At 39.6% G+C, this 20,262-nt stretch overlaps 3 protein-coding genes across 4 annotated transcripts; 2 read left to right on the top strand and 1 right to left on the bottom strand.

Moving 5' to 3' along the window:
* Nucleotides 1-1,507: 1,507 nt before the first annotated feature.
* On the top strand, nucleotides 1,508-7,822 carry LOC133707968 (casein kinase 1-like protein 10). 2 transcript variants are annotated; one of them, XM_062133423.1, is made up of 14 exons: nucleotides 1,508-2,258; nucleotides 2,389-2,429; nucleotides 3,213-3,282; nucleotides 3,370-3,518; nucleotides 3,611-3,706; nucleotides 4,326-4,396; nucleotides 5,496-5,557; nucleotides 5,644-5,707; nucleotides 5,807-5,891; nucleotides 6,248-6,374; nucleotides 6,468-6,541; nucleotides 6,651-6,714; nucleotides 6,863-6,984; nucleotides 7,205-7,822. In XM_062133423.1, the coding sequence occupies exons 1-14, from the start codon at nucleotides 2,183-2,185 to the stop codon at nucleotides 7,478-7,480; spliced, it is 1,377 nt and encodes a 458-aa protein (XP_061989407.1). In that variant the 5' UTR covers nucleotides 1,508-2,182; the 3' UTR covers nucleotides 7,481-7,822. The 2 variants fall into 2 exon arrangements, with proteins under 2 accessions (XP_061989407.1, XP_061989408.1); XM_062133424.1 differs by having other exon boundaries at nucleotides 1,509-2,258; nucleotides 6,654-6,714.
* Nucleotides 7,823-8,109: 287 nt separating this feature from the next.
* Nucleotides 8,110-10,657, bottom strand: LOC133707967 (putative pentatricopeptide repeat-containing protein At3g23330). Its single transcript, XM_062133422.1, has one exon. The coding sequence runs from the start codon at nucleotides 10,471-10,473 to the stop codon at nucleotides 8,281-8,283; it is 2,193 nt and encodes a 730-aa protein (XP_061989406.1). The 5' UTR covers nucleotides 10,474-10,657; the 3' UTR covers nucleotides 8,110-8,280.
* A 2,771-nt stretch (nucleotides 10,658-13,428) lies between these two features.
* On the top strand, nucleotides 13,429-16,632 carry LOC133708993 (uncharacterized). Its single transcript, XM_062134589.1, has one exon. The coding sequence runs from the start codon at nucleotides 13,553-13,555 to the stop codon at nucleotides 16,409-16,411; it is 2,859 nt and encodes a 952-aa protein (XP_061990573.1). The 5' UTR covers nucleotides 13,429-13,552; the 3' UTR covers nucleotides 16,412-16,632.
* Nucleotides 16,633-20,262: the final 3,630 nt, after the last annotated feature.

Raw genomic sequence — 20,262 nt, forward strand, 5'->3', positions numbered from 1 at the left:
TGGAGATAAAAATGGAAGGATAAGGGAGCAGAAAATGACTTAAACCTAACAAATTCCATTAAGTGTTTAAGTATTCAAACCTAACATTCCATTAATGTTTAAGTGCTAAAACCTAACCCATTATGAGTTGTTTAAGGCCAAATAGTGTTGCTTGGAAGCCTATATATAGAGGCTACAACAAGTATCATCTCACTCATTCATACATCAAAACATCTCTAAGATGATCTAAGTTCTCTCTAGAGCAAACCTCTCTAAGAGCAACTCCTTTCCTTCTCTTTCTCTTATAGGTGATCACACTCCTAGTCCTAGTCTTCTCAGAAGCCGACTTTCAGTGCCACCAAACCCTCTGTCAACGTGCTTCGGTCCTAGTCTCCTCGGGAGCCGATGGTAGTGCCGCGACCACAACGGTTACAGAACCAGCCAAGCAAGGGTAACGCCCTAGCAACCCAGCCAAGCTAAAGTCACGCTTTAGCAAGTTCTCTCTACTTCCCAGTGGTTCTCGCTCTGCTCGATCTACAACATCGAGTATCGATTGTGATTTTCAAGAAGCTCAACAAAAGTCCTCGCCACGAGGCATAAAGAATCCCACGACGAGGTTGGTGCTCTCCTCGTCTACAATCGCTTGATAGAAGTCAGGTCAAGGGACACCCCCGACGACCGCACCCAAACGGTGCTGGCACGCCCGCGCAGAAAAGAGACTGTTGACCAGCTGCAGCAAAATTGGAGCCAAACACCCACAACCCCACCAGCAGCAAGCACAGATCCTGACGCCGCTCCTGATGTTGAACGATCAAGCACCAAAGGAGCAATCTCCACCTCCTCGAACCTCTGCAATCTGCTTCCCCGACGTCGGCAGACGGGACATAAGTTTCCGCTGCCGAACAATCACGCAAGCCGACTACAATCTGCTCTGCCCTCAAATCAGAACCGATCCGATCTTCTGGCACCACCAATCGACGTTGAACAAGGCACCCAAAGTTTCCCAGCCACGACGAGGCACCTTGCAGGTGCTAACAACAGACGACAACCAAAAATTTTCCGCCATTGCACTCTTCTCAAAACCCTAGGGCTATGCTAGTCTTATGACATACAACATTAACGGTTAAATTGCTTAACTGTGTAGTTTAATTATACAAATAAATTTATTGTTCGGTCACCTGTAGTGTCTTATTCTGTATAATTACCGTATTTAATTAATGAAATGTCATTTTGTATATCTTTTCCATAACAAAAATAAAGGTACACGTACGACTAGCTAGTTTCTTACTTTCTTACACACTACTAGTGTAGTGGAGTTGTCTTGTTGCTCAATTGGACTTGGGAGCAAACGGAGGGCTCAAAGAGGAGACCAGTTTGGACAAATGGACGAACACCCTCCTCATCAATCATCATCCTTAACATTTTCTCTTTTGTATTGTCTCACTGATTAAACATATACAATAAAAACAAAAAATCTCAAAAATTAAAATTAAAACCCAATAATAAAATATCCACCTTTTCCTTTTCATCATTCAATCATCCACTTTCTCTCATATCCATTTCTCTCTCTCTCTCTCTCTCATTATTCCCAACAATATTCCTTTTTCCTCAGTCCGTCCATTTTTACCGACGAAAACCAAAACACAAAGATCAAATCTTTCACCGGAAAACCAACCCAAACCCTTCATCTTCTTCAACCCAGATCCAAAGATCCCTCCTTGCTTCAGTTCCCGTCGATATCTCGCAAGCGATAGATTTCTTATCCGACTTTAAATGTTGCCATTCATTCTTTTTCCCACCCAGAAATCTTTCCCTTTTCTTTTTTTTGAAAATTAAATCTTCACATTCATGATTTCACCCCCAAATTTTTGTTCTTTGGGCTCCACTTATTAGTTGGTATCTTTCAGATGTTGCAATCTTGCATCAATTTTGTATCTTTGAGGGTGTTCGTTTGAGCATTGTTCTTGGGTTTCAATAAGGATTTTGGGTTTTTTTTTTTGGGTGAGATTTGATGAGATCTAAAGATTGCCTGGCGAAAGTGGAGTCTTTAGTGGAATAGGGGGCTTGGGTTGGATCGGCGATGAGGTATTTGAGTTACCCAGAAGAGGTTTGGATCATAGTGTAGGGAGGATTGGGTTGTAGTTTCAAGGAGTGAAGTGGGTTTCTGGGTTTGTTGTGTAGTGTTTGATTGGGGATTTAGATCATGGAGCATGTTATTGGAGGCAAGTTTAAGCTGGGGAGAAAGATCGGCAGTGGATCGTTTGGGGAGCTTTATTTGGGTATGGAGTGTGTTTGATTTGAAGTAATAGTTGATTGTTTTAGTAGCATTGCTTGCTTGGTTAAGTTTTTTTTGAGCTGCTGGCTTTGTTTTTGGGTCTTTGAGAGTAATGTTGGGTTGGTTTGTTTCAGGGATTAATGTACAAACTGGAGAGGAGGTGGCTGTGAAGCTGGTATGTCAAGAACCTTCATTGTTTCTTGTTTTATTTGACAAGTTTTGGGGAGAATTTGATTACTTTCTTGGATGGGATCGGGGCTTTTGGCTCTTGTGTGTTGAATGATTTGAAACTTTGTTACTTAGTTTTCTTGATTTAGTAGGTTGATTGTGACTATTGTTTGAGGTTGTGAATATCAGAAGTCACTGATTATAGAAGAAAAAGTGGATGTGGCAATAATATTCATACTCTTGGCTAGAATATTGCTTTACTTATTTCTGCACTAAAATCTTTTAGGTAATGCGATATATAATAATTTAAGTGTTATTGTTGGGAGTGGTTTGTGATGACATTTATAAGTTTGAAGCACAGTGATTGTGATACAGCATATGTTTGTGTATTACAACACCATAGGTTATTCGTGCTGGTAGAAGTAGACAGATATTCAGGATGGTGATAAGATGTGTGGTTTATTTGCTTTTAGACTTTTAGTTTACTGGTATGTTGTGTGTGCGCGCGCGCGCATATAGTTTTAAGATGTGTGGTTTTAGTTTTTCAGGTTTAGAAACAAACTAGGTCTCACTGGCTGATTGCTGTGGGTGCATTAATCCAGACTAATTGATTCTTGAAAGAAAAATGTGAATTCATCAGTTAGCTGCTCTATGGTTTTCTTGTATGCTTTCTTATGATCTAGATGTGTGGATATCTTAGTAGTTAACATTCACCTGGCATGTGAGGTGGTATTTGCACAGTACTGAGTATTTCGTCTGAGCCTTTATATGAATTTATTTTTGTTCTCAGGAACCCGTGAAGACAAAACACCCACAGCTTCACTATGAGTCAAAGTTGTACATGCTTCTTCAAGGAGGAAGTGAGTTTACTCTATAGTTTCTTTTCTTTTTTCCTGAGTTCACTGTTAGAAGCCAAAATAAATTTATATATTTGCTTATGTATTTAGCGGGTGTACCCCATCTTAAATGGTTCGGAGTTGAGGGTGAATATAATGTCATGGTTATTGACCTTCTTGGCCCAAGCCTAGAAGACTTGTTCAACTATTGCAATCGGAAGTTCACTTTGAAGACAGTTTTAATGCTTGCAGATCAATTAGTAAGTTATTATATTAAAGGATGGTTGATGTTTTCATATGAGAAAAATGGACATGGCTCCCATGCTTATGCTTCCCCCCCTTATTTCTGTAGATAAACCGAGTGGAGTACATGCACTCACGGGGATTTCTTCACCGTGACATAAAGCCTGACAACTTCTTAATGGGTCTGGGGCGTAAAGCTAATCAGGTACTTGAGCCTTTAGGGTGCTTGTCTCAAATCATGTTCATAACTTTGTGTTTTCATGCTTGATTGGAATCTTTTCAATTGCTGCTTAAGACTCTTTGTGGTTGCTTCCATTGTGATTTTGGATGTCGACGTGTTGAATTTCTTGGGAAAGTAATTTAATTCTAATAAAGGCAAATGTAAGCCATATATGATTACTTCATGGGGATTGATGTGGGATGTAAAAACAGAGCTAAACAACATGTTTGGTTAATTTACAAGAAAGAAGTTTGACCTTTATATGCTTCCAGGACGTTGAAATCATGCCCTGGACTAGTCTTATTTTAGTATTTCTCAAAAGCAAGCTACTAACTGAGCTGTTTGTCTGAACCTTATTAATCAAGGATATGATTTGAGGGAACCATTGCTTTGTAACTGTGGCTAAAACAAGAACTTAAATACCTGTATCTTCGTATTAGTTCTATAGTGCTTTAATCATCTTGTCTATCACACTATATATAGCTTAATCATCTTGTCTATCACACTATCACATGAAAGTGGGTGCAGCATTAAATTAACTACTCTATTTTCTTGAATCATGCATTGCCTGACGTTTCTTTTCTGGGTTTTGTTTTTGCTGCAGGTGTATATCATTGATTATGGCCTTGCAAAAAAGTATAGAGATCTTCAAACGCATAAGCACATACCATATAGGTATCCGATATAACGTTTTCTGTAATATTTTGATTTCTTTTGACTTCCCTTGTATTCACTGCTTTTTGTTCCATTGATGTTGAACTCTGTCTTGCCGTTTGGTGGCTGGTGAACAGCCCACTTGCATCTAGTGTTCAAAATTCGAGCTAAGTATCCCAACAAACCATGTTACTGACATCTCAGTGAGATGTTGGTATATCTCAGAAACAATGTTGCTGATTATAATGGGTTAATAACAAATTGGAACAAGTTGTAACCTTGTTATTAGCTTTTACATCTTATTATTGTTATTATTATTATTTTCAAGCAAGAGTGATCGAAGATAGCATATGCTTCTTTTTGAGATGAAATCTCTATAAGAAGTGGAAAAGAGTATAATCAGGTTACGAGACAGCAAGAGTAGAAACTGTAAACTAAGTCTTTGTCTTCTTTTATTGGTTTGGACCACTTGGCTGGTTTTTTGCACAGGCATTTCTGTTTCTATACAGTATGCTTCTTTTCAATTTTATAAAATGGAGAAACAGAGGATTGTGGGATCCCCCCCCCCCCCCCCCCCCTCCCCTCCTCCTCTTCTTTTTGAATAGTTCATCAATATATCACATGGGATGGGCATTGTTTAGTTTGTTTCTGGTAATTTGGAAGACTTGTAATCTTGGTATATGTCTTTTTGTGTGAATCAAAACTTTGGTTCGCTTGGTGCAAACTGTGCTTTCTACTGAACAGTGTTATTTGGTTGGAAACAAGAAAATAGCCAAAGTGGATAATCTTCCAAATTGTGTGATGTCCTCAGTACACCCTCACCGATCCTCAAAACTAATTAAACGCCTGATTAGTCTACCAGTTTTACTGAACCCAAATATGGTTATACAATTCTCTTAACAAGTTTAAATTCTTACACATGTTTTTCACTCTGGGCATCTTAGTGCTATGCTGTTGTTTTTGCTGTGTTATCATTCCTTTTGATCAAATCATTGTGGTCGGCATTTTATTACCTCTTCAGATCATCAGAAATATAAGTATTTTGGTGTGGCATTTGCTTTTACTTATTTACCTTTTCTTCTTTTCATTCTCTAGAATCTCAGTGTGGCCTTTCTGACAGGGAAAATAAGAATCTGACAGGAACGGCTCGCTATGCAAGTGTTAACACTCACCTTGGTGTTGGTTAGTATGAAAACTTATTGGAGTTGGTGTTTTTAGATGATTTGCAATATTTAAAAATCTAATTGTAATTATGATTTTATTTGCAGAGCAAAGCAGGAGAGATGATCTGGAATCTCTTGGTTATGTGCTTATGTATTTTCTGAGGGGAAGGTTGTATTTTTGTCTGAGATGGTTAAATTACGAGTATCTTTTCTGTATTTTGGTTTCTAAGTTCATATTCTAACTTTGCTGTATAATTTTCTGTTTCAGCCTTCCCTGGCAGGGCTTGAAAGCAGGAACCAAAAAGCAGAAATATGACAAGATCAGTGAAAAGAAGATGCTTACTCCAATTGAGGTATTGTCAAATTTTCTCGTTAGTTTATGCCTAATTTCTCTGATGACATTTTATACCATGGCTGGTATGGATGAATGAAAATAGGAAAATAGATTGCGTAGGAAGGATAACAGTACTGTAATACTACAAGTCTGCAGCTTAAGGCAAACATTTCTATCCTTTAATCCTCCAACTTGGGAAGAGTTGAAATGTTGGGCCCGGTACTCCCTCCATCTATTCTCTACCAGAAAAGAGACCACTTTGAATCATCCTTTTTAACAGTTTTATGCTATATGCATCTGTGCTGTCAACAGTTATGTAAATGCCCCTTACTGCGGTACTGTATGCATACTAAATACTGATATTTCACTCTGCAGGTTCTGTGTAAATCATATCCATCAGAATTCACATCTTACTTCCATTATTGTCGCTCATTACGCTTTGAAGATAAACCAGATTATTCATACCTGAAGAGACTTTTCAGGGACCTTTTCATTCGGGAAGGTTAGCATAATGCATTCGATATTATCTCTAATGATGAATCTTCTAAAAAAGATGTACAAACATGATTGGGCTACTAATTTGTAATTGCTGCAGGTTATCAATTTGACTATGTATTTGATTGGACAATACTGAAGTATCCACAAATTGGCTCCAGTTCCAGAACACGAGTAAGTACTTAATTTGTTGGGGTTTTCTCTGAAGGAAAATAATATCCTTTATGTTTGTGTGTATATCTGCATCGGTAATGATCGTTATTTCATTTGAATGTCTTTCTAGCAGGCAAGTGCAAAACCAGCTTTGAACCCTGGACCGTCTGCAGAAAGAACAGAAAGGCCTTCAGGTTTGTAAGTTTAAGTTTTCAAGCAAGGCTTGAAATGCATGAGTCTTTACTTATGTAAATAGGTGTTTACAATATCTTCGATATTTGGTCTTGGATCTGTGGTTTAGTCTTTGATTGAATTACACTTTTATTTATATGAATCTTTCAGTGGGACAAGATTTTCGAGATAGATTCTCAGGTGCAGTTGAAGCATTTTCTAGAAGGAATGGTTCACATGGTGATAACTCCAGACATAGATCAACTGATGATGCGCCATCATCCAAAGATGTGGTGAGTGGTGCCAACATCTTATACACTTTTTATGTTTTGGATAGAGTCTTGAAATGATTTCAATGTTCATAATTCCTTTAGAAGCCCAAGGATTTATTTATTTATTTTTTTATAATTTTGATTTGTATTTTGTCCAAGATTGCCTTAAATTGATTTAGTGCTCGGTATATTCTATATAAGCCTAATGCAGTTGCACATTTCCACTGCATGTTTCTTGCAGCAACCTGATTCAGAAAGAATCCGGAGTTCATCTAGAAATGGCAGCACCTCAAAGAGGCCTGTCATATCAAGCAGTAGGCCAAGCTCCTCTGGTGAGCCTAGCGAGAGCCGGTCAAGCCGGCTGGTCTCAAGCAGTGGTCGCCTGTCAACCACCCAAAGGACACCTGGGTATGAATCAAAAGTGTCTTATACTCGTACTTCAGCTTCTAGAGGCGGTCGTGATGATGCACTTAGGAGCTTTGAGCTTCTTTCTATCGGTACGGGGAAGAGGAAATAAAGTCTGATCTATCTACTGATAAAATTCCCGCCTCAAGGTTCCTTTTGTAGTATCTATCCAAGATGTCAGCACTATAATGGTTTTACTACAGTTGCTCTGTATATGTGTATCCATTGTTGGGTTCTTTCATAGTTGAAAAGCTCAGTGAAGTTTCTGCTTAGAACGACCCATCATTTACCACCTCCATGGATTCTTGCCATTATAACGCCTCGGTGACTCACCCAAGAAAGAGATTAACCATCTCACTTCAGGGAGTTGTTTATATATTTGAGATACTGGTAGCTGTAATAAGTACGGCTTCGTGATATTTTTCCAGGGAAATAAAAACTTCTATTAATCTTATGTTCTGGGTTTGTAATATGTAGTTATCTAGCAGAAAGTGGTTACATACAGTCATTCATGTTTCCCTTGTGCCTAGTACCAACTCCTTTTTCTTTTACTAAATCAAATCTTTTTCTCGCCAGTGGTGATTGCTTTTAAGATTTCTGTTAATGGGTTCTATAAAGCTGATATTTAAAGGGGTGAGAGGCTCAGAAGCCTTGTATGTAAACAAACTCTATACGGTAGTTATGAACATAGTGGAACTGATTTGGTATGATTGCCATGTCTTCATACGAAATGTGATGAGACTATAGAGAAGTAGAAAGCTGGTCAGGTCTATAAACTTCAAGACTTGAAGTCGTATGAGAACATCAATTGGCTTTATAGTATTAACAGCACATTTTGTCAATGATTACAGCACACGATGAATTATGATGCTGGGCTTAAATAGGTTGGTATGATCATCTTATTAGGTTCTCTCACCAATAGTCTCGACATGAACACTCCCCACCCCTGAAATGGTGAAACCGGCTATTATCTCTGACAATTATCTCTCTTCCGACTATCTTGGATATAAGTTTCGTTGCTGTGTGGCAATCCACACATACCCGAAGGTTCTTTGTTACTCGAATTGTTGTCCCAGCAGGAGTGCTAATGATGCCAAATGCTATGGCAAGCCTCTCACTGTGGTGACACAACAGGTACTTCTTTTGCTCCTCTTCAACATCTTGGAGCACCTCATTTGTGTTCGGCACATACCCTTCTCGCTCCATCTGCTCCAAGAGAACTTCCAGAGCCTTGGTTATCTCATCATAATATGGGTGGGATTCATCTCCCGCTACAAAAGCATGAACCTTGTTTTTAACTTCAATCCAGCTGCAGGCTGGCTTTTTTTTCATGCCCTTATCCCTCATCAAGACTCTCATTTCTGCCGCTTCTTTCCATTTCTTAGCAGCACAGTATATGTTTGACAATAGCACATAAGCTCCAATGTTCTCGGGATCAACAGCAAATATTTTTTCAGCAACCTTTTCAGCCAATTCAACATTCTTGTGAACTCTACAAGCAGCCAACAATGTTGACCATACACTTCCTGTTGGTTCTATATGCATGCTAGAGATAACGCGATAAGCTTCGTCCAACCTTCCAGCTCGACCAAGAAGGTCTGCAACAGCAGCATAGTGCTCTATACCTGGAGCAATCCTATATTTTTTGGTCATACTATTATAATACTTCCAAGCTTCGTCTACCAATCCAGCATGGCTACACGCAGTCAATACAGCCATGAAAGCAACATAAGTAGGCTTTACTGCCTCTCCTTTCATCTGCTCAAACAAGGAAATGGCGTCATGGGCATGACCGTGCAATGCATATCCCATAGTCATGGCTGTCCATGACACCATATCATGTTGCTCCATTTTGTCAAAAATCCACCTCGCCATCTTAATGTTACCACATTTTGCATACATGTCCACTAGTGAGCTTGCTATGTAGACATTATCCTCAAATCCGCCCCGTATTATGTATCCATGGAGCTGCTTCCCCAGATGTAGTGTTGTCAAGTGGGCACAAGCTGGAATGATACTTGAAAAGGAGACATCTGTTGGCTTAGTTTTAGCTGTCAACATACACCGAAAGAACACAAGTCCTTCATCAAACATACCATTCTGCACACACCCTCCAATAATCGAGTTCCATGAAATGGAATCGCGCCGACGTAGCAGGTTGAACACCCTTAGCGAGTCCTCCATACGAGTACAGTTTGCATACATGTCGATCAAGCTACTGCCAATGAACACATCTGCATCAAATCCATGTCTTGTAGCATACGCATGAATCTCCTTTCCCTTAACAACATCTACATATTCTGCAAAAACCGGAAGCACGCTAGACAAAGTAAAAGAATCAGGCTTCAAGTTGGCATTCCCCATCTCCCTGACCCTCGCCAAAGCCTGTTCATACATCCCATTCTGCGCATCCCCTGCAATCACTGTATTCCAGGACACAATATCTCGTTCTGGCATCATGTCAAAGACCTTCCTCACACTGTCCATTTCAATAACCCTTTCGCCTTCCTTTTGCTTAAATACTCTATCAATGCTCTCACCACCACAGTTAAGTCCCACAGAACCAACCAAATGTCTCCCGAAAGTACCCTCTAGATTTCGGTCGCGACTTTCATCAAACACTTGGTGTGCACCCAAAATCTCCAACTTGGCGTACATATTCATGAGCGCATTACATGTATACAAATCAAACTCCATACCGCTCCGAACAATGCACCCATGAACCGACTCACCTAACCTCAAGTCCCTAACCAATGTGCACGATTTGAGCACAGAAGGGAAAACATGGCGATCTGGGCACACGCCAGAAGTCTTCATTTCTACAAATGAGGCCAAGGAATGGTGCCAGAGACCATGGGAAGCGTAGCATCTGATGATGGACTTCCAGGCAATGGTGGAGGGAGGGAAGTGGAGAGTGTTGAAGAGAGTGAGGGTGTGGTGTAGGAGGTTGAGGTTGGAGTAAAGAGAGACGAGGAAGGAGAGGTCGGGAGGTGAAGGGGGTTTGGTTTTGAGGATTTGGGCGTGGAGCTGTTTGGCCTGGGATGGGGTTTTGATGGTGCTGGGGTTTTTGAAGAGGGTTTTGAGTAGGGTTTGGATGGAGCTCATGGGTTGTTGATGATGAAGGTGCAAGCATTGTTTACTTTGAAGGTGGGTTTTGTTTGTGAAGTGATTTGAGGGGAAGGAGATCAAGATTGAAGCTTTTGTTGTTAGGAATTGTGGGTTGAAGTGCGGTTTGTGGCAGGAGAAGAGCTCTAGTGACTAGTTTTGAAGGTGAAGGAGAGGCACTGTGGGTTAGAATTTTCTTTTAGGGATCTTGACCAAAAGCCCCAAAATGAGCCAAAGTTATCCCACTTACCCCAGCAACAGATTTTTATTCCCACATACACAATTTAATAGAAAATGACCATTTTGCCCTCAGCCCAATTAAACAATTACAACCATTGCCACTCAACACCAATCTCTCACACATCCCGATCTCTCTCTCCTCTCTCTATGCCCCTCCCTCTCTCCCTACTGACCTCCGGCTCCGGCGCACGACCCAGGCCGTCTCCCTTTCCTCCAGACTCGGGCCGCCCACCACGGCTTCGTCACCGGAGGAATCGACCTCGACGACTCTGTCCAGATTGGAGTCGACCTCGACGACTGGCTGGTCCTAGTCCAGCACCACTTCACCGTCGATCATAGTAACGACCACAACGCCGAATTCAAAGTCGACAATTTCTCCGTCGACGACGACGGCGGTTCCACTCCCAAGTCCTCCTCTGCCGTGGCGATTCGTCGAACACCTCGAGCTACAGGTCCACCAGTAGCATCCGGAAACTCGATCTCATCCCACTCCAAAGCGGTGACTGACCTCGGTGGATCGGCTGGTCCAGGTGACGTAGAAGAGGTGAGTGAGTGAGTGACGTCGGTCAACGACGAGAGCTTGGCCTTGGAGTCCTCGGCGTTGGAAACGTCGCACTGGATGTACTCAACGGAGGAGAAGAAGAGGAGCGAAGGAGGAAGATAAGGAGTGGAGAGAGTGAGGGGCTGAGAAAGGCCGGTAGATGAGATGAGGGGAATAGTAGGTGTTTTGAATCTTTTGATTTCTGAGCAGCCATCTTTTTTTTCTCCTTTTCTTTTTATTTTTCCTCAATTATCTATTGTATGGACTTGCAACAACTAGTATTAGAGAATCTTTGAAGATTGGAGCCTACTCATCCTGCATATAGTCCATACCTTGACTTGTTTTTTTATGATTGAGCTGCAACCCTCTTGCTTTTTTTATTTTTTTACTTTTTTGGTAAAATAGGGGGCAGAAGGTCGAAAAGGAAAGAAAAAAAAAGGAAAAAACAAGTTTTATTGAGGGACAATAGACGTCTATTGGGGGGCAATAGACGTCTATTGCGGGGCAATAGATATTTTAAATTAATGTAATCTCCTCTTTTTTTTCTTTAATTAAAGTTATATTTGTGTAATTTTAGAAAAATTAGTTCTCATTTCAGTAATCGAAACGTCTATTGGGGGGCAATAGACGTCTATTGGGAGGCAATAGACGTTTTAAAATTGATATAATTTCTTCGTTTTTTTCTTTAATCAAAGTTTTATCTGTCAAATTTTAGGAAGATTAGTTCCTATTTCGGCTACCGAAAGTTCTATTGGGGGGCAATAGACGTCTATTGGGGGGCAATACATGGCTGATAGTCGTCTATTGGGGGGCAATAGACGTCTATTAGGGGGCAATAGACGTCTATTGGGGGGCAATAGGAGGCAATAGAGGTCTATTGGGGGGCAATAGATGTCTATTGGGGGCCAAAAAACCTTTCCGGTGAGATTTTCAACAAATTCCGGTGACCGGAATCCGGCGAAAGTTGGCCGGAATCCGGTGACCGGATTCCGGCGACCGGTGACGGGCTCCGGCGAAGTCTCCTATGGTTTCTCTCTCTTCTATTTTCTCTCTCTCTCTAAGTAAATAAGGGGTGAGGGGTAAAATGGTATTAAAAAAAATTAAAAACAAAAAAAAAATCTTAATGGAGTATTAGGGAAGACTCCCTTAGAGTGTATTGGGTAAGAGGGAATTAAAAAAACTCAATGGGGTTAGTGGGAAAAAAATTCCTAGAAATGGGGTAAATGGACAAAAACCCTTTCTTTTAATCTTCCAGCAAATTTTTTGTTTCTTTTATTCTGATAATAATAGTAAAAAAAAAAAAAAAAGGACTAGTTAATTTGATCTTCCATTTTTTGATTCAAACTTATTTCCATAGATGTTATGCAACTGCTCATCGTGAAGAACTTGAGAATCCGTTGATTTGATATTTTGACTTAATATGCATGTATTTGCATTTTGTCAGAGAAAATTTTCATAATGTGAACGTGTGAAAATTTAGAAAGAGATTTGAACATTTCTCGACCTTTTGATTAAGATTAAGTATAGAAAGAGATTTTAAAAAGTTGTCAATTTTTACTTTTGAATTTTTTTATTTTTTTAACCTCACTCTACTCCTCTCATGATGCTAGTGAGATTTAAACTTGTGACCTCCACGATGTCAGTTATTCTTGATGACCAACATGCCACAACTCACTAGCAAAAAACTATGACCATGGCGGTCAATATTATCAATGACAAGTATACTATGACATTATTTGGTTGACCAATTCTTTTATAAGATATTTTCAATAGTAAATTAAACTTTACAATATATTATTTACCCAAAAATGACTCAAGATTATATGAATCCTACCCAGGATAAGTATCCTCATTCCTTTCCCCCTACCTCCCTCCCAATTGATCATTTCAGTCCCGTATATACTCCTCTCCGGACTTTTTTCACCGTCATCGCTCTTCTCTCTTTCCTTAGATGCTCTAATTGTCATACATTTAATCTAATCGACATTTTAATACGTTAGTTTAGAGTTGTTCTATAACTTTCTTGTCTATTTCTGTATCAAAAATAAATTGACGCAAAGTAAGCGGCGAGTCATTTTTATTATTTATTTTTGAGAAAAGACCAAAAGAGGTAATTAACCAAAAGTATTTTAGAGGTAAAATTTTATTTCTATAATATTAGGGGTAAAATCATTTCCAAAACCTGAAAGGGTGGACATCATTTCCAGAACCCGAAGACTCTCTTCACTCTCCCCAACTGTAAATCTCTCAGTTGACTCTCACTGTGTCACCAGTTAGCCGTAATTCGATAACTCCGAGATGGATCGCCGTCCCCTTCCTCGCCGTCGCCGGCAGTTCTTCGTCGCCGCCGTCATCATTTCCAGTCTTCTGCTCGTCTTCCTACCTCAATCGGCGTCCGGATCTCCCTCCAGAACTCGCAAACCCACCACCAAGCCCTCATCGGTCTTCTCTCTCTTCAACCTCAAGCAGAAGTCCCGCTTCTGGAGCGAGTCCGTCATCCGCAACGACTTCGACGACCTGGAGTCTCCGGCCGCCGCGAAAACCACCTTCGCCAACTTCACCGCCGCAGGTAACGTCGCAAATTACCTAAAACTCCTTCCGATTGAGTCTATGTACCTCCCGGTCCCCGTGAATTTCATCTTCGTTGGATTCGACGGGAACGGGAACCAGGAGTTCAAGCTTCACCCTGAGGAGCTTGAGCGGTGGTTCACGAAAATTGACCATGTATTTGCGCACGCTAGGGTTCCCCAAATTGGGGAAACCCTAACCCCTTTTTACAAGATTAGTGTAGATAAGGAGCAGAGGCATCATCTTCCTCTGGTGAGTCACGTGAATTACAATCTTTCTGTTCATGCGATTCAAATGGGGGAGAAGGTGACCTCGATTTTCGAGAAGGCTGTGAGTGTTTTGGCTCGAAAAGATGAGGTGAGTGGTGATGGAGATGTTGCTTTGTGGCAGGTAGATGTGGATATGATGGATGTGCTTTTCAGTAGCCTTGTTGGGTATCTTGAGATTGGCAATGCATATAACATTTTCGTGTTGAATCCTAAGCGTGACTCGAAAAGGGTTAAGTATGGTTACCGGAGAGGGCTGTCGGATTCGGAAATGAGGTATCTGAAGGCGAATGCGAGTGTGATGCAGAGTAAGATTGTTGAGTCGGCGGGGAGGGTTCCGGATACTGTGGTTGCGCTTGATAAGATTAAGGGTAAGAGGCCTTTGTATGAGAAGCATCCGATGGCAAAGTTTGCGTGGTCTGTGTCGGAAGATACTGATACGGTGGAGTGGTACAATGCGTGTGAACAAGCGCTGGACAATGTGGAGAAGTTGTATCAAGGGAAGGAAACTGCGGATGTAATTCAGAACAAAGTCGTACAGTTATTGAATGGGAAGCATGAGGATATGAAGCTTCTTTACAATAAGGGATTGAAATCTGGAGACTTTAGTGATCTTCATGCTGAATGTCTTACAGATACATGGATTGGAAAGGAGAGGTGGGCATTTATTGACTTGAGTGCAGGCCCTTTCTCATGGGGACCAGCTGTTGGTGGGGAAGGTGTGCGGACAGAACTAAGTATTCCCAATGTACAAAAAACAATTGGTGCAGTTTCAGAAATTACAGAGGATGAAGCTGAAGATCGCTTGCAAGATGCTATTCAGGAAAAGTTTGCAGTATTTGGTGATAAAGATCATCAGGCTATTGATATTCTTCTAGCAGAGATTGATATATATGAGCTTTTTGCTTTCAAACATTGCAAAGGAAGGAAAGTAAAGCTTGCGCTTTGTGAAGAACTTGATGAGAGAATGAGGGATTTGAAGAATGAGCTCCAATCATTTGAAGGTGAAGAATATGATGATAGTCATAAGAAAAAGGCTGTAGATGCATTAAAGCGAATGGAGAATTGGAATTTGTTTAGTGATACTCAGGAGGAATTTCAGAATTACACAGTTGCACGTGATACTTTTCTTTCGCATTTAGGTGCAACATTGTGGGGGTCTATGAGACACATTATATCACCTTCCGTAGCAGATGGTGCATTCCATCATTATGATACAATATCGTTTCAGTTGTTTTTCATCACACAGGAGAAAGTTAGACATATTAAACAATTGCCTGTTGATCTCAAGGCTCTCCAGCACGGACTCTCCTCATTGTTGTTACCATCTCAGACACCCGCTTTCAGTCAGCATATGCTACCACTTTCTGAGGATCCTGCTTTGGCAATGGCCTTTTCGGTGGCACGAAGAGCAGCAGCTGTCCCACTATTGCTTGTTAATGGAACTTACAGGAAAACTGTTCGTGCCTATCTTGATTCCTCCATTGTCCAGTATCAGTTGCAGAGACTGAATGATCAAGGCTCTTTAAAAGGGAAGCTTGCCCACAGCCGATCTACACTGGAAGTTCCAATCTTTTGGTTCATCCATGGTGAACCGTTGTTAGTTGACAAGCATTATCAGGCAAAGGCTCTTTCTGATATGGTTATTGTTGTTCAGTCAGATTCTTCATCATGGGAAAGCCACTTGCAGTGTAATGGGCAGCCACTTTTCTGGGATTTGAGGAGGCCCATAAAAGCTGCATTGGCTGCTGCTTCTGAACATCTTGCTGGTTTGCTACCCCTTCATTTAGCTTACAGTCATGCCCGTGAAACTGCAATTGAGGACTGGATGTGGTCAGTTGGGTTTAACCCTCATTCCATTACTTCTCAAGGCTGGACCCTTTCACAATTTCAGTCTGATACAATTGCTCGGAGCTATATCATCACAACTCTAGACGAGTCAATACAGATTGTCAATTCAGCCATTCATCTTCTAGGCTTGGAGCGTTCAACTGAAAAAACCTTTCAACTTGTTCTGTCCGAAGAGCGGGATCTACTTAACAAGTACAACTATGTTGTCAGTCTGTGGAAAAGGATTTCCACTACTACTGGAGAATTGCGATATGCAGATGCCATGAGAATGCTACATACCCTAGAGGATGCATCAAAACAGTTTGTTGATCAAGTAAATGCAACTATAGCCAATCTCCACCCAATCCACTGTACAAAAGAGAGGAGAGTACATGTGGAGTATAATTTGTCTACAATTCCAGCTTTCTTGGTTGTCCTGGGTGTTCTCTATCTTGTGTTAAGGCCGAGACGACCAAAGCCAAAAGTTAACTGAAAATCCTGCAAAGGGTATTTTATGGTTCTTTAGGTGAAGTGGTTAGAAGATATACACCGTTAAGCTTGTGGTTGTAGCTGTGTTCAAGGCAGTGAATCTATACACTTAACAGCAGAGTTTTCTGAAATGGCCACCAGGAATACTGGATAACTTGTTGAGTTGTTAGCCCCTCCGCCCTCTTGTAACTTTTACCAAATATGCACTTTTCTTCTCTTGTTTTAGCCTATATTTGGTCATTGAGCTCTGATCTGAATTTGTATGTCTAAAGGTTGTGCAATGCAGCAAATTTTGTTTGGTATACAATGTTTTAGTCAGAAATCAGGTTGCTTAAACACCTGTGATACTGTCATCTTCATTTTCACTTTCTTTTTTTTTGTCGTGAGTGTGGCCTTGATTGTAGTCATACCGCTTGTAACTTCTCCCTTATGAATGCAATTATTTGATCAAAAGAAATACTCATTGCCCATATTGCCACTTCCGCATTTTGTTGTAAATGAAAGGAGAATCCATATCTCTTTCGAAGTGTTTAACATTTGTATATAGCATGCTTGATTTTCAAGTATTCCCTTAGGCATTGATCATTCCATCTTTTTACAATACTACATCAGCCAAAATATTACACGAAAAATAAAGTAGTGAACTAATGACATAATTTATTTCATATCTAATTTACAAAAGAAACATATGTGTATGTATCATCTTAACAATATCATTAAAAGTGAGCTTAATGATAGAAATATTAAGGTTTCTAGAGCTACTACAGTGATAAAAGTATAAAAATTATTAGATGGGAGCAGAGGCAGAGGAGGATAGTGGGAAAATTGGTCTAAGAAAAAATGAATGAGTAGTGCCTTTTCATTTTTTGAGTGAGAAAGAATCAATGAAGATCTCTAGGGGAGTGGCTGGATTGTTTTTGAGTTTTGATATGTATAAAAAACACTTTAAGATCTTCCAAAATCCAGCATTTAATAAAATTTTGAAAAGTCCGTATACTTTTAAATATCTCCAGATTTAAAAAGATAATCTTAAACTTTAATTGAATATACCAAGATTTTAAAGCAAATATCCAAAAATACAAAAAGATAATCTTAAAATCTCAATTGAATACCCATAGACTTTTGAAATACAAAAATATCTTGTAGATATTGAAATGAATACACTCCTCTCAATAATAGTATTGATACACTCCAAAAATCAAATATCATCACATCCAACGGCTATAATTTGAAAATGACAAAAAGTTATTTTTCTAATCAATGATATAAGGGAGCTTCTATTCATACCTCCAAAATTAGCATTTGGACCTCTTTCTTTTTTCAAGTGATAGTTGAATTTGTCAACTCATGTCAAATTACCAATAAAGACACAAAAGAGAAAGAAAAAAAAATTAAATAAAGTCTTTTCCCTTTTAGAGGTATAAAATCAACAAATGTCATCCTCATGCCATTTTTTCCCTTTTGTTTTTGTTATGGTCTTCATCCTTACCAAGCAGCGGAGAAATCAACAGACCAGTTCCTTATTTTGCAGTTCCTCAAGTCAATTTCGGATATGCAATATTCTCTAACCAAAACACCAACAAACCACTTTCTCTTAAAATCATACTCATCATTGAAGCATACTGTTCCCATCGAGCAAATATATGAAACGAGGGAATCTTAGGATGTTGAAGAAATGAACTGCTCTTGGCCTCTAAAGATGCATATGCCTACAAAATACAACAATAAGAAAAGGGGGGGCTATCAATTGAAAGTTTATTTTTATTTTTTTTTAGCTTAGTTGTATCAAGAGTAAAATAATATTGTGAAATGTTCAAAAATTGATGGAGGTCTAACTACCGATTTTGGAGGTATATGAATAGAACACTCTAAAAAAAAAGTTTTTATTGATATTATTGGATGATGGGTATTATGGGAAAATTAGGGAGGTGTAGATAGCATATTAATTATTTGTAAAAGTAAGTTTGAGGTCTATTAAGTGGGGAGGTCTAAATACCAATTTTGGAGGTATGAATAGAATCTCCCATGATATAATGATAGTTGTAAATAACGGCAATAAACGGCTATAATTTGAAAACGACAAAAAAAAAAAAAAACGGCTAGGGCCTCATCCTAGCCCTAGAAAAGAGGTTTAGCTATTCATGTTTGAAGAAAACATAGTAGAAATTCTTTAAAACATAAAAGAACTTATTAAATGGAGATGGAAGGTGAACAGGGCGATGGCAGCAGCTTTCTTTGATGAAAATCTGATATTGAATGGTACTTCTCCATCTTGACACATTCTCCTTTTATAAGATGCAACTTTTCCTTCTTGCTTTAGGCCTCTGGAACTCCTTAATAACTTAGCACAAAAGAAAGGTGATGTGGTCATGTGGCACTCCTAGAATTCTAAGGAAACATATGTTGGGCTCTCAAACGGTCCATAATGCTATATCAATTTTCCCAGAATTTTGCTAAGTCATTCAGGCCTTGAAAACTCGAGCTCTTAGAAACACATCACAGATTTGCGTATCGACTGGACTGTCTGTACTTAAACTGCCATATCTCCCTCTAGAGATATCGAAATCACGAACCGTAAAATTATCCAGAAACTAGACATTCGGGGCTTTCCTTGCATATAAGGCTCGTTGTCTGGTTGTCTCTGGATCAGTACAGTTTAATCCTCAAAGTTAGCTGTTCTGCAGATGCTGCTTCAGTTGTTAGGATTCCAAAGCACCTTCAATCCTTTTCCTCTCGTTTTGCTTCTTTTTCTCATTCTTGCTCTTCATACCTATAAAAATACTAACATAAGTAAATGAACCATAAACAAGGAGAACTAGACATAAATATCAAGATTAAGAAGCACAAAAATATTGGAAAATATAAGCACATCAATGGTGAATTTTGATTGGGGAAGCCATTTTGGCTTTTGACTCCATGGTTGGAGTTGCTCTTAGTCATTCAATATTGTTTTCAATAATTTTATGTATATATTACCACGGCAACTTTGGAACAGAGTATACCATATATTCAATGTTTATTGGATTTCTTCACCTCGTGTCCGTATACTGCAGAAGATCTATAAATAGTTAGCAAATCAAAACATATGCAGACAGGTAATTTAATCACCATACATGGCAACTTTAAGGTTTTGTTATATTTCTGTATTGTCCTTCTATGCTAGCATTGTTATTCCAAGTAATTGCCTTGGTCACTTCTCTCTTGAAAAGGGGCACAAGCCTTTGTTTCTGTTTGGGGATTCATTTTTTGATGCCGGAAACAATAACTACCAAGATTGCTCAGGCCAACTACTGGCCATATGGAGAAACCTATTTCAGGTACCCCACCGGGAGATTCAGCGATGGGCGTCAAATTCCAGACTTCATCGGTAACATATGCCGTAACTGAAATGTACTGTTTTTCATAACATGTCTATTATTGTAAGGTGACCACCAGTTAAAATTTATTACTGCAGCTGAGTATGCGAATTTGCCATTGATTACACCATATCTACAACCCGGTTTTAATAACTTTGTTTATGGAGTGAACTTTGCATCTGGGGGAACTTTACACCATATCTGCAACCCGGTGTCATCAGCACCTCAGAAACTTTGATGGAGAAAATATGCTAACCACATATCAGATTGATGACTATTTTAATTCAACCAACGAGGTCAAATGTACGTTGTGATCTGCTAGGAGCAGTAATTTATAGTGGTTTCTTCTTCCATAACTTAAACTTACAGACCTTTTTATATATAATTCGAAATAGAGGACCAGATTATCCACAGTAAATCATAACTAAAAATGGCAATTGCTTTGAAGTTTCAAATACTTGTCCTGGCTTTTTGTGTAAGCCTCTTCATTCCAACCAGC

The sequence above is a fragment of the Rosa rugosa genome, chromosome 5, assembly GCF_958449725.1.
Source record: "Rosa rugosa chromosome 5, drRosRugo1.1, whole genome shotgun sequence".
Taxonomy (NCBI): Eukaryota; Viridiplantae; Streptophyta; class Magnoliopsida; order Rosales; family Rosaceae; genus Rosa; species Rosa rugosa.